The sequence below is a fragment of the Electrona antarctica genome (genome assembly GCF_951216825.1).
Source record: "Electrona antarctica genome assembly, chromosome: 2".
Lineage (NCBI taxonomy): Eukaryota > Metazoa > Chordata > Actinopteri > Myctophiformes > Myctophidae > Electrona > Electrona antarctica.
Genome location: NC_136807.1, coordinates 13,891,071 through 13,906,070, shown reverse-complemented (window position 1 = coordinate 13,906,070; position 15,000 = coordinate 13,891,071). Strand labels below are relative to the sequence as shown.

At 42.2% G+C, this 15,000-nt stretch overlaps 1 protein-coding gene across 1 annotated transcript in view; it reads left to right on the top strand.

The window, feature by feature from the left end:
• Nucleotides 1-15,000, top strand: part of lamb2 (laminin, beta 2 (laminin S)) — a 138,971-nt gene that overhangs the window by 29,411 nt on the left and 94,560 nt on the right. The window contains exon 3 of the mRNA XM_079496075.1: nucleotides 13,029-13,201. Within this exon, the coding sequence (XP_079352201.1) occupies nucleotides 13,029-13,201 (173 nt within the window). The remainder of the gene's footprint in view (nucleotides 1-13,028; nucleotides 13,202-15,000) is intronic.

Here is a 15,000-nt window from a genome sequence, read left to right as displayed (position 1 = left end):
TCACTCCATTTAGAAGACATTGTAGAATCTGCCTCAGGGCTAAATGGGGTAAAGCTGTCATACTGGGCTACATGCTGCCCTACAGTATATAGAATGTATACAATATATATATATTTATAGTTTATATATGGAGAGAGGATTAGAGGCACCTGTTGCAGACAGACTCAGTAAGAGACCCAAGAGGACCCCCCCTCTGCTCCTTAGACTGAGGGTCTCCTCTCTCCTCATACCAGCCCCTTACACACACACACACACACACACACACACACACACACACACACACACACACACACACACACACACACACACACACACACATACACACACACACACACACACACACACACACACACACACACACACAAACACACACACACACACACACACACGCACGTGTCTATGTGTGCGCGCATGCGTGAAAAATCTCATATATCAAGGTCTACATGTATTGCTTGTTCATGCATGTTCACATAACAACACTGCCACACTCACAAGAACACACACACGCACGCACACACACACAAACACACACACACACACACACACACACACACACACACACACACACACACACACACACACACACACACACACACACACACACACACACACACACACACACACAGAGGTCCCTGGAGGGTGCCGGAGGGAGGAGGAATCCACCTCAGGATGTCCAGTGGAATGTGTGACGCCATGTTAGTAGTCATGAAGGTTTATTTCCTACTGCTATCTATACCTCCCACACATCACATCAGCAGCAACGCAGTCACCCTAACCGACACGCAAGTCTAGTAGTCTACCACGCAGCAGGGGCTGGCTGGCTCACTGGCAGGCAGTGGTGGAGAAATGTACTCTAATCTTTTACTTAACACATTTAGGACTGAGGCCAATTAAAAAAAAAATCTTCTAAATCCTGACAGTAAATGGTGCATTTATCCAAGGCGCTTTACATAGATTGTTTATAGTGGCAGCGGTGGCCGAACGGATAGCGGCGCGGTCTTGATACCGGAAGGTTCCCAGTTCGAATCAGCCGTCCGACACGTTAAAATTACCACCGCCGAAGTGCCCTTGAACAAGGCATTGAACCACTACGATGAAATGTGTTCTATGAGCAGGGCCTGGCTGGAAACAAGTTCTTGAGCTTAGCCCAGATACCCTGGGTAAATATAGATTTCATTTCATTTAATTTCATTTCATTTAATTTCATTGTGCATTACATTCACCCATTCACACACACATTCACACACCTTTACATAGATTGTGCATTACATTCACCCATTCACACACACATTCATACACCGATGGCGGAGGAAACCATGCAAGGCACCAACCTGCACATCAGGAGCTAGGGGTTCAGAGTCTTGCTCAAGGACACTTCCACACTAACTCTGGGGGAGCCCGGGTTCGAACTGGCAACCTTGCAGTTACCATCCGGCCACTCTATCCCTGAGCCACTGCCACCCTGACAGTTTTCTGAAAACCCTATGTTTCTATGTCAGTCGTGCTCAACCTTTTTCATGTCAAGGACGCCCAGAATTATCTGTATTTGGCCATGTGTTTTTAAATTTTTAATCTATACAAAGTAACTAGTAACTAAAGTTTTCAAATAATAATAATCTGAGACGTAGTGGAGTAGAAGTAAAGTACAAATACCTCAATATTGTACTTAAGTACAGTACTTAAATAAATGTACTTTACACCACTTCTGGCAGGCACACACACGCACACACACACACACACGCGCAAAACCTTTCCCCACCTCCTTGTCAGACTCAGGACGTGTTTGGTTAAACACATGTCACATGAGTTTACATCACATGTATCCACAGTTATAGGATGACTGAAGAACATGAGTTTACATCACATGTATCCACAGTTATAGGATGACTGAAGAACATGAGTTTACAACACATGTACCACAGTTATAGGATGACTGAAGAACATGAGTTTACATCACATGTATCCACAGTTATAGGATGACTGAAGAACATGAGTTTACATCACATGTACCACAGTTATAGGATGACTGAAGAACATGAGTTTACATCACATGTACCACAGTTATAGGATGACTGAAGAACATGAGTTTACATCACATGTACCACAGTTATAGGATGACTGAAGAACATGAGTTTACATCACATGTACCACAGTTATAGGATGACTGAAGAACATGAGTTTACATCACATGTACCACAGTTATAGGATGACTGAAGAACATGAGTTTACATCACATGTATCCACAGTTATAGGATGACTGAAGAACATGAGTTTACATCACATGTATCCACAGTTAGGATGACTGAAGAACATGAGTTTACATCACATGTACCACAGTTATAGGATGACTGAAGAACATGAGTTTACATCACATGTACCACAGTTATAGGATGACTGAAGAACATGAGTTTACATCACATGTACCACAGTTATAGGATGACTGAAGAACATGAGTTTACATCACATGTACCACAGTTATAGGATGACTGAAGAACATGAGTTTACATCACATGTATCCACAGTTATAGGATGACTGGAGAACATGAGTTTACATCACATGTATCCACAGTTATAGGATGACTGGAGAACATGAGTTTACAACACAAGTATCCACAGTTATAGGATGACTGAAGAACATGAGTTTACATCACATGTATCCACAGTTATAGGATGACTGAAGAACATGAGTTTACATCACATGTATCCACAGTTATAGGATGACTGAAGAACATGAGTTTACATCACATGTATCCACAGTTATAGGATGACTGAAGAACATGAGTTTACATCACATGTATCCACAGTTATAGGATGACTGAAGAACATGAGTTTACATCACATGTATCACAGTTATAGGATGACTGAAGAACATGAGTTTACATCACATGTATCCACAGTTATAGGATGACTGAAGAACATGAGTTTACATCACATGTATCCACAGTTATAGGATGACTGAAGAACATGAGTTTACATCACATGTATCCACAGTTATAGGATGACTGAAGAACATGAGTTTACATCACATGTACCACAGTTATAGGATGACTGAAGAACATGAGTTTACATCACATGTACCACAGTTATAGGATGACTGAAGAACATGAGTTTACATCACATGTACCCACAGTTATAGGATGACTGAAGAACATGAGTTTACATCACATGTACCACAGTTATAGGATGACTGATGAACATGAGTTTACATCACATGTACCCACAGTTATAGGATGACTGAAGAACATGAGTTTACATCACATGTATCCACAGTTATAGGATGACTGAAGAACATGAGTTTACATCACATGTATCCACAGTTATAGGATGACTGAAGAACATGAGTTTACATCACATGTACCACAGTTATAGGATGACTGAAGAACATGAGTTTACATCACATGTACCCACAGTTATAGGATGACTGAAGAACATGAGTTTACATCACATGTATCCACAGTTAGGATGACTGAAGAACATGAGTTTACATCACATGTACCACAGTTATAGGATGACTGAAGAACATGAGTTTACATCACATGTACCACAGTTATAGGATGACTGAAGAACATGAGTTTACATCACATGTATCCACAGTTATAGGATGACTGAAGAACATGAGTTTACAACACATGTACCACAGTTATAGGATGACTGAAGAACATGAGTTTACATCACATGTACCACAGTTATAGGATGACTGATGAACATGAGTTTACAACACATGTATCCACAGTTAGGATGACTGAAGAAGCAGAAGAACATGCATGCCAAACACCTGGGTGAAAATCCCACGCTTCCGTATTCTCCCAAAGCTTTTCCTTGCTATCTTGGTACCCCTTGATCTTTGAAAATGTGTCTTTGAAGGCATTAAGGCATGTTCTGGCATTCCATTTGTTTTAGGAATCGTATAGTGTACATCCTCGAGTCTACCCTGCCTTGGTCTTCATTGACCTTCTGTATTATGGGGGAGACACCTCAAAAGTCTGACCTCTTGTTAGTTCGACCTACGTAGCCGGTTAAGACTGAGGTACTTCTACTCCACTACATCTCAGAGGCAAAATATTGTACTTTTACTCCACTACATTTATTTGAAAACTTTTGTTACTAGTTACTTTGATTATTATTACAGAACAAACATTATCCACTTCAGCCCTATATACATTTTGGCCATTTTTGAAAATAGATTTCAAAATATTTGTATACATTTGAAAACGTGAAATGGGACATGCTGCACAATGAGTACTTTCTACTTTTGGCACTTTAAGTACATTTTGATGCCAATAATACTGTACTGTACTTTCACTCTAGTACATTTGGAATTCCGGACTTTTACTCGTAACGGAGCAGTTATTGATTTGTTTACTAGTAAAACAATTGAGTGCTTTCTCTACTTACTCGTAACGGAGCAGTTATTGATTTGTTTACTAGTAAAACAATTGAGTGCTTTCTCTACTTACTCGTAACGGAGCAGTTATTGATTTGTTTACTAGTAAAACAATTGAGTGCTTTCTCTACTTACTCGTAACGGAGCAGTTATTGATTTGTTTACTAGTAAAACAATTGAGTGCTTTCCCCACCACTGGCCAGGTCACAGGTGGCCAGTCTGTAGCCCAATTAGCAGCTGTGAGCCTGTGAGTTGAGCCCTATAACCTTTATGGAGCTCCACAGCTGAACTGTTCACACTGCTAGACTATTGAGTCATGTTCTTCTCTTGTGAGAAGGCGTGCTGCTGAACCATACTTTGTTCTTCTCTTGTGAGAAGGCGTGCTGCTGAACCATACTTTGTTCTTCTCTTGTGAGAAGGCGTGCTGCTGAACCATACTTTGTTCTTCTCTTGTGAGAAGGCGTGCTGCTGAACCATACTTTGTTCTTCTCTTGTGAGAAGGCGTGCTGCTGAACCATACTTTGTTCTTCTCTTGTGAGAAGGCGTGCTGCTGAACCATACTTTGTTCTTCTCTTGTGAGAAGGCGTGCTGCTGAACCATACTTTGACGGAAACAAAAAACATTGTCTGGTCTGAGTCCAGTGGACTAGATTATTTTAAGTAGTACCACACTGGCATCTATTCATAGCTTCAGCCTTACATAAACATTCCTTTCCACCATTTTCTCTGATATCATTAACGCATTATTGAACATAATACCCGAATAATCGACAAGTCATAGTAATATAATGACATTTTCAGCTTACGCTTTTCAAACCGATCTTCCTTATAAAATGCAACAACAACACAATTTTGTGTGATGGAGTACCTATCTCAAGCAAGTTTCAAATCTCTGCAAATTTGTTTTGATCCGGTACTGAAATTAACGATCATGGCTTCCTTGAAAATGAAAACCACGCATATATAAATGTACTTTTTGGCCAGAAAGGGATTTATTTTCCACCGAAAGAAAAATACTTTTAGTTACTCCACTGTGCCCTCTACCGATATTGCCAAGAGAAAATCTCATAGACAAGATCTTTTCTCCGGTGGAAAAACATCCACGGCATTAGAGCTATGGAAGTCATCATGAGCAATCTCACAACGCGCCACAATGTGATGCGTTGAGAGAGCTTGTAGATCAGCTATTTGAGAGTGCAACTGAGTTGAGAGGTTTGGTCAGTTAAACTGCGGAGTTGAGAGGTTTTGGTCAGCTAGCGCCCCTAAAAAAGGTTTAATTGACTGACTGGACCACCAGGTCAGATCAGCCTCATTCACATCAGGGCGGCTCCTGCCTACAGATGGCCAGATCCAGATTTCCTTATTAGTTTGGCTTTCAGGATTAGACTGACCTCCCATCCTGTCTCTCTGCAGGAAGTGATAAAGTCTCCACTCTGTCCAGGTCAGGATGGATGGATGGATAGTAGGACCCTGCATTAAAGATGGCTTAGCTTTCCATTCTAAAGACCCCAGGATGGATGGATAGGACCCTGCATTAAAGATAGCTTAGTTTTCCATTCTAAAGACTCCAGGATGGATGAATAGGACCCTGCATTAAAGATAGCTTTGTTTTCCATTCTAAAGACTCCAGGATGGATGGATAGGACCCTGCATTAAAGATAGCTTAGTTTTCCATTCTAAAGACTCCAGGATGGATGGATAGGACCCTGCATTAAAGATAGCTTTGTTTTCCATTCTAAAGACTCCAGGATGGATGGATAGGACCCTGCATTAAAGATAGCTTTGTTTTCCATTCTAAAGACTCCAGGATGGATGGATAGTAGGACCCTGCATTAAAGATAGCTTTGTTTTCCATTCTAAAGACTCCAGGATGGATGGATAGTAGGACCCTGCATTAAAGATAGCTTTGTTTTCCATTCTAAAGACTCCAGGATGGATGGATAGGACCCTGCATTAAAGATAGCTTAGTTTTCCATTCTAAAGACTCCAGGATGGATGGATGGATAGGACCCTGCATTAAAGATAGCTTAGTTTTCCATTCTAAAGACTCCAGGATGGATAGTAGGACCCTGCATTAAAGATAGCTTAGTTTTCCATTCTAAAGACTCCAGGATGGATAGTAGGACCCTGCATTAAAGATAGCTTAGTTTTCCATTCTAAAGACTCCAGGATGGATGGATAGTAGGACCCTGCATTAAAGATAGCTTAGTTTTCCATTCTAAAGACTCCAGGATGGATAGTAGGACGCTGCATTAAAGATAGCTTAGTTTTCCATTCTAAAGACTCCAGGATGGATGGATAGTAGGACCCTGCATTAAAGATAGCTTAGTTTTCCATTCTAAAGACTCCAGGATTGATGGATAGTAGGACCCTGCATTAAAGATAGCTTAGTTTTCCATTCTAAAGACTCCAGGATGGATAGTAGGACCCTGCATTAAAGATAGCTTTGTTTTGCATTCTAAAGACTCCAGGATGGATAGTAGGACCCTGCATTAAAGATAGCTTTGTTTTCCATTCTAAAGACTCCAGGATGGATGGATAGTAGGACCCTGCATTAAAGATAGCTTAGTTTTCCATTCTAAAGACTCCAGGATGGATGGATAGTAGGACCCTGCATTAAAGATACCTTTGTTTTCCATTCTAAAGACTCCAGGATGGATGGATAGTAGGACCCTGCATTAAAGATGGCTTTGTTTTGCATTCTAAAGACTCCAGGGTGGATAGTAGGACCCTGCATTAAAGATAGCTTAGTTTTCCATTCTAAAGACTCCAGGATGGATGGATAGAACCCTGCATTAAAGATAGCTTAGTTTTCCATTCTAAAGACTCCAGGATGGATAGGACCCTGCATTAAAGATAGCTTTGTTTTACATTCTAAAGACTCCAGGATGGATGGATAGGACCCTGCATTAAAGATAGCTTAGTTTTCCATTCTAAAGACTCCAGGATGGATGGATAGGACCCTGCATTAAAGATAGCTTTGTTTTCCATTCTAAAGACTCCAGGATGGATGGATAGGACCCTGCATTAAAGATAGCTTTGTTTTCCATTCTAAAGACTCCAGGATGGATGGATAGTAGGACCCTGCATTAAAGATAGCTTTGTTTTCCATTCTAAAGACTCCAGGATGGATGGATAGTAGGACCCTGCATTAAAGATAGCTTTGTTTTCCATTCTAAAGACTCCAGGATGGATGGATAGGACCCTGCATTAAAGATAGCTTAGTTTTCCATTCTAAAGACTCCAGGATGGATGGATGGATAGGACCCTGCATTAAAGATAGCTTAGTTTTCCATTCTAAAGACTCCAGGATGGATAGTAGGACCCTGCATTAAAGATAGCTTAGTTTTCCATTCTAAAGACTCCAGGATGGATAGTAGGACCCTGCATTAAAGATAGCTTAGTTTTCCATTCTAAAGACTCCAGGATGGATGGATAGTAGGACCCTGCATTAAAGATAGCTTAGTTTTCCATTCTAAAGACTCCAGGATGGATAGTAGGACGCTGCATTAAAGATAGCTTAGTTTTCCATTCTAAAGACTCCAGGATGGATGGATAGTAGGACCCTGCATTAAAGATAGCTTAGTTTTCCATTCTAAAGACTCCAGGATTGATGGATAGTAGGACCCTGCATTAAAGATAGCTTAGTTTTCCATTCTAAAGACTCCAGGATGGATAGTAGGACCCTGCATTAAAGATAGCTTTGTTTTGCATTCTAAAGACTCCAGGATGGATAGTAGGACCCTGCATTAAAGATAGCTTTGTTTTCCATTCTAAAGACTCCAGGATTGATGGATAGTAGGACCCTGCATTAAAGATAGCTTAGTTTTCCATTCTAAAGACTCCAGGATGGATGGATAGTAGGACCCTGCATTAAAGATAGCTTAGTTTTCCATTCTAAAGACTCCAGGATGGATAGTAGGACGCTGCATTAAAGATAGCTTAGTTTTCCATTCTAAAGACTCCAGGATGGATGGATAGTAGGACCCTGCATTAAAGATAGCTTAGTTTTCCATTCTAAAGACTCCAGGATTGATGGATAGTAGGACCCTGCATTCAAGATAGCTTAGTTTTCCATTCTAAAGACTCCAGGATGGATAGTAGGACCCTGCATTAAAGATAGCTTTGTTTTGCATTCTAAAGACTCCAGGATGGATAGTAGGACCCTGCATTAAAGATAGCTTTGTTTTCCATTCTAAAGACTCCAGGATGGATGGATAGTAGGACCCTGCATTAAAGATAGCTTAGTTTTCCATTCTAAAGACTCCAGGATGGATGGATAGTAGGACCCTGCATTAAAGATAGCTTTGTTTTCCATTCTAAAGACTCCAGGATGGATGGATAGTAGGACCCTGCATTAAAGATGGCTTTGTTTTGCATTCTAAAGACTCCAGGGTGGATAGTAGGACCCTGCATTCAAGATAGCTTAGTTTTCCATTCTAAAGACTCCAGGATGGATGGATAGAACCCTGCATTAAAGATAGCTTAGTTTTCCATTCTAAAGACTCCAGGATGGATGGATAGGACCCTGCATTAAAGATAGCTTTGTTTTCCATTCTAAAGACTCCAGGATGGATGGATAGGACCCTGCATTAAAGATAGCTTAGTTTTCCATTCTAAAGACTCCAGGATGGATGGATAGGACCCTGCATTAAAGATAGCTTTGTTTTCCATTCTAAAGACTCCAGGATGGATGGATAGGACCCTGCATTAAAGATAGCTTTGTTTTCCATTCTAAAGACTCCAGGATGGATGGATAGTAGGACCCTGCATTAAAGATAGCTTTGTTTTCCATTCTAAAGACTCCAGGATGGATGGATAGTAGGACCCTGCATTAAAGATAGCTTTGTTTTCCATTCTAAAGACTCCAGGATGGATGGATAGGACCCTGCATTAAAGATAGCTTAGTTTTCCATTCTAAAGACTCCAGGATGGATGGATGGATAGGACCCTGCATTAAAGATAGCTTAGTTTTCCATTCTAAAGACTCCAGGATGGATAGTAGGACCCTGCATTAAAGATAGCTTAGTTTTCCATTCTAAAGACTCCAGGATGGATAGTAGGACCCTGCATTAAAGATAGCTTAGTTTTCCATTCTAAAGACTCCAGGATGGATGGATAGTAGGACCCTGCATTAAAGATAGCTTAGTTTTCCATTCTAAAGACTCCAGGATGGATAGTAGGACGCTGCATTAAAGATAGCTTAGTTTTCCATTCTAAAGACTCCAGGATGGATGGATAGTAGGACCCTGCATTAAAGATAGCTTAGTTTTCCATTCTAAAGACTCCAGGATGGATAGTAGGACCCTGCATTAAAGATAGCTTTGTTTTCCATTCTAAAGACTCCAGGATGGATGGATAGTAGGACCCTGCATTAAAGATAGCTTTGTTTTCCATTCTAAAGACTCCAGGATGGATGGATAGGACCCTGCATTAAAGATAGCTTAGTTTTCCATTCTAAAGACTCCAGGATGGATGGATGGATAGGACCCTGCATTAAAGATAGCTTAGTTTTCCATTCTAAAGACTCCAGGATGGATAGTAGGACCCTGCATTAAAGATAGCTTAGTTTTCCATTCTAAAGACTCCAGGATGGATAGTAGGACCCTGCATTAAAGATAGCTTAGTTTTCCATTCTAAAGACTCCAGGATGGATGGATAGTAGGACCCTGCATTAAAGATAGCTTAGTTTTCCATTCTAAAGACTCCAGGATGGATAGTAGGACGCTGCATTAAAGATAGCTTAGTTTTCCATTCTAAAGACTCCAGGATGGATGGATAGTAGGACCCTGCATTAAAGATAGCTTAGTTTTCCATTCTAAAGACTCCAGGATTGATGGATAGTAGGACCCTGCATTAAAGATAGCTTAGTTTTCCATTCTAAAGACTCCAGGATGGATAGTAGGACCCTGCATTAAAGATAGCTTTGTTTTGCATTCTAAAGACTCCAGGATGGATAGTAGGACCCTGCATTAAAGATAGCTTTGTTTTCCATTCTAAAGACTCCAGGATTGATGGATAGTAGGACCCTGCATTAAAGATAGCTTAGTTTTCCATTCTAAAGACTCCAGGATGGATGGATAGTAGGACCCTGCATTAAAGATAGCTTAGTTTTCCATTCTAAAGACTCCAGGATGGATAGTAGGACGCTGCATTAAAGATAGCTTAGTTTTCCATTCTAAAGACTCCAGGATGGATGGATAGTAGGACCCTGCATTAAAGATAGCTTAGTTTTCCATTCTAAAGACTCCAGGATTGATGGATAGTAGGACCCTGCATTCAAGATAGCTTAGTTTTCCATTCTAAAGACTCCAGGATGGATAGTAGGACCCTGCATTAAAGATAGCTTTGTTTTGCATTCTAAAGACTCCAGGATGGATAGTAGGACCCTGCATTAAAGATAGCTTTGTTTTCCATTCTAAAGACTCCAGGATGGATGGATAGTAGGACCCTGCATTAAAGATAGCTTAGTTTTCCATTCTAAAGACTCCAGGATGGATGGATAGTAGGACCCTGCATTAAAGATAGCTTTGTTTTCCATTCTAAAGACTCCAGGATGGATGGATAGTAGGACCCTGCATTAAAGATGGCTTTGTTTTGCATTCTAAAGACTCCAGGGTGGATAGTAGGACCCTGCATTCAAGATAGCTTAGTTTTCCATTCTAAAGACTCCAGGATGGATGGATAGAACCCTGCATTAAAGATAGCTTAGTTTTCCATTCTAAAGACTCCAGGATGGATGGATAGGACCCTGCATTAAAGATAGCTTTGTTTTCCATTCTAAAGACTCCAGGATGGATGGATAGGACCCTGCATTAAAGATAGCTTAGTTTTCCATTCTAAAGACTCCAGGATGGATGGATAGGACCCTGCATTAAAGATAGCTTTGTTTTCCATTCTAAAGACTCCAGGATGGATGGATAGGACCCTGCATTAAAGATAGCTTTGTTTTCCATTCTAAAGACTCCAGGATGGATGGATAGTAGGACCCTGCATTAAAGATAGCTTTGTTTTCCATTCTAAAGACTCCAGGATGGATGGATAGTAGGACCCTGCATTAAAGATAGCTTTGTTTTCCATTCTAAAGACTCCAGGATGGATGGATAGGACCCTGCATTAAAGATAGCTTAGTTTTCCATTCTAAAGACTCCAGGATGGATGGATGGATAGGACCCTGCATTAAAGATAGCTTAGTTTTCCATTCTAAAGACTCCAGGATGGATAGTAGGACCCTGCATTAAAGATAGCTTAGTTTTCCATTCTAAAGACTCCAGGATGGATAGTAGGACCCTGCATTAAAGATAGCTTAGTTTTCCATTCTAAAGACTCCAGGATGGATGGATAGTAGGACCCTGCATTAAAGATAGCTTAGTTTTCCATTCTAAAGACTCCAGGATGGATAGTAGGACGCTGCATTAAAGATAGCTTAGTTTTCCATTCTAAAGACTCCAGGATGGATGGATAGTAGGACCCTGCATTAAAGATAGCTTAGTTTTCCATTCTAAAGACTCCAGGATGGATAGTAGGACCCTGCATTAAAGATAGCTTTGTTTTGCATTCTAAAGACTCCAGGATGGATAGTAGGACCCTGCATTAAAGATAGCTTTGTTTTCCATTCTAAAGACTCCAGGATGGATGGATAGTAGGACCCTGCATTAAAGATAGCTTAGTTTTCCATTCTAAAGACTCCAGGATGGATGGATAGTAGGACCCTGCATTAAAGATAGCTTTGTTTTCCATTCTAAAGACTCCAGGATGGATGGATAGTAGGACCCTGCATTAAAGATGGCTTTGTTTTGCATTCTAAAGACTCCAGGGTGGATAGTAGGACCCTGCATTAAAGATAGCTTAGTTTTCCATTCTAAAGACTCCAGGATGGATGGATAGTAGGAACCTGCATTAAAGATAGCTTTGTTTTCCATTCTAAAGACTCCAGGATGGATGGATAGTAGGACCCTGCATTAAAGATGGCTTTGTTTTGCATTCTAAAGACTCCAGGATGGATAGTAGGACCCTGCATTAAAGATAGCTTTGTTTTCCATTCTAAAGACTCCAGGATGGATGGATAGTAGGACCCTGCATTAAAGATAGCTTAGTTTTCCATTTTAAAGACTCCAGGATGGATGGATAGTAGGACCCTGCATTAAAGATAGCTTTGTTTTCCATTCTAAAGACTCCAGGATGGATGGATAGTAGGACCCTGCATTAAAGATAGCTTAGTTTTCCATTCTAAAAACTCCAGGATGGATGGATAGGACCCTGCATTAAAGATAGCTTAGTTTTCCATTCTAAAGACTCCAGGATGGATGGATAGGACCCTGCATTAAAGATGGCTTTGTTTTCCATTCTAAAGTCTCCATGATGTTAAGTGTAGACTGTCACTTTGCACTTAGTCTCGCATAGCCAGACAACTATTCCACAATCTCCGAATGCTATATAAGAGTCTGGAACTGTCTACACCTCCCGAAATCAGAGTAAGGAAGCTGCTATTTCCTTTCATGAAAATATATTTTAAAAGGCGATGTGACGTCACGCTTTCATGCTGGCCCTGCGTTTCCCTGGTCGTACAGGGGTCCTTTGACATGACATTACAAGGTTTGAGAACCACTTTTAAAGTGAATTTCCTTTTTTTCCCGCTCCCACAGCCTTGGCATGGTGCGCTGTGGCCCTGGAGCCTGACACGGTCCACGGCTGTACGCACGGCAGCTGTTACCCAGCCACGGGAGACCTGCTGGTGGGACGAGAGAAGAAGCTGAAGGCCTCGTCCACCTGCGGAGCCAGGAAGAGAGAACCCTACTGCATCGTCAGCCATCTGCAGGTCAGTCAGTGCACGTTGACACGTGTTCTCACTTCTCTCCAGTAGTTCTATTGTGACGGCTTGGGACACCATCTGACCAGATGCTGCGACGAGAGTTAAATAAACATTGATTTTACAGTACAAATTGGGGTCTCAGAGATATAAATGCCATTCAATGGGGGTCCGTAGACTAATGCATGTCAAACTGCAGGGGTCCTTGAAATGACAATGGTTGAGAATCGCTGCTAGAGCAGTAAACATCTTCCTTGAAATGACAATGGTTGAGAATCGCTGCTAGAGCCGTAAACATCTTCCTTGAAATGACAATTGTTGAGAATCGCTGCTAGAGCCGTAAACATCTTCTCACTGGCAGATCTACAATCAGCTATTTTTGGGGCGCAACCCAGCACTCTTTAGCTATAGTGGAGATGCGGTGTAACGACATGGATTTTGAAACAAATTCAATGCTGCGTTCAAGTTCTGGAGACTTAGTAATGCCAAAGTAAATACTGCATTCGTGGTTTGGAGAGGGCAGTTGTTTTACAGACGGGTAAAAGGGCAGGCCGGGCTCAAGCCCCCTTTGAGGTCTATGTGTGCACGTGCCTGGAGTGGAGTGGAGTGCGTCATGTGGTTCCCATTGCATTGGGGAGTTCATTGCACAGTTTGAGAGCCAGAAGGGAGAAGTGTGTGGAGGAGGTGGAGTTGTCCAGGATGTTCTAGGGAAGGTTCTGACAGATTCAGGTGGAGGCGTTGGTAGGGTTGGATCAGGGAAGGTTCTGACAGATTGAGCGGGAGGCGTTGGTAGGGTTGGATCAGGCTTTAGGGAAGGTTCTGACAGATTGAGCGGGAGGCGTTGCTAGGGTTGGATCAGGGAAGGTTCTGACAGATTGAGTGGGAGGCGTTGCTAGGGTTGGATCAGGAAGGTTCTGACAGATTGAGCAGGAGGCGTTGGTAGGGTTGGATCAGGGGTTCTGACAGATTGAGCGGGAGGCGTTGGTAGGGTTGGATCAGGGGTTCTGACAGATTGAGCAGGAGGCGTTGGTAGGGTTGGATCAGGAAGGTTCTGACAGATTGAGCGGGAGGCGTTGGTAGGGTTGGATCAGGGGTTCTGACAGATTGAGGTGGAGGTGTTGGTAGGGTTGGATCAGGGGTTCTGACAGATTGAGCGGGAGGCGTTGGTAGGGTTGGATCAGGAAGGTTCTGACAGATTGAGCGGGAGGCATTGGTAGGGTTGGATCAGGGGTTCTGACAGATTGAGCGGGAGGCGTTGCTAGGGTTGGATCAGGGGTTCTGACAGATTGAGCGGGAGGCGTTGCTAGGGTTGGATCAGGGGTTCTGACAGATTGAGCGGGAGGCGTTGGTAGGGTTGGATCAGGGGTTCTGACAGATTGAGCGGGAGGCGTTGGTAGGGTTGGATCAGGAGGATGTTTTAGGGAAGGTTCTGACAGATTGAGCGGGAGGCGTTGGTAGGGTTGGATCAGGAGGATGTTTTAGGGAAGGTTCTGACAGATTGAGCGGGAGGCGTTGGTAGGGTTGGATCAGGGAAGGTTCTGACAGATTGAGCGGGAGGCGTTGGTAGGGTTGGATCAGGGAAGGTTCTGACAGATTGAGCGGGAGGCGTTGGTAGGGTTGGATCAGGAGGGAGGCGTTGGTTGGTAGGGTTGGATCAGCAGGATGTTTTAGGGAAGGTTCTGACAGATTGAGCGGGAGGCGTTGGTAGGGTTGGATCAGGGAAGGTTCTGACAGATTGAGCGGGAGGCGTTGGTAGGGTTGGATCAGGGAAGGTTCTGACAGATTGAGCGGGAGGCGTTGGTAGGGTT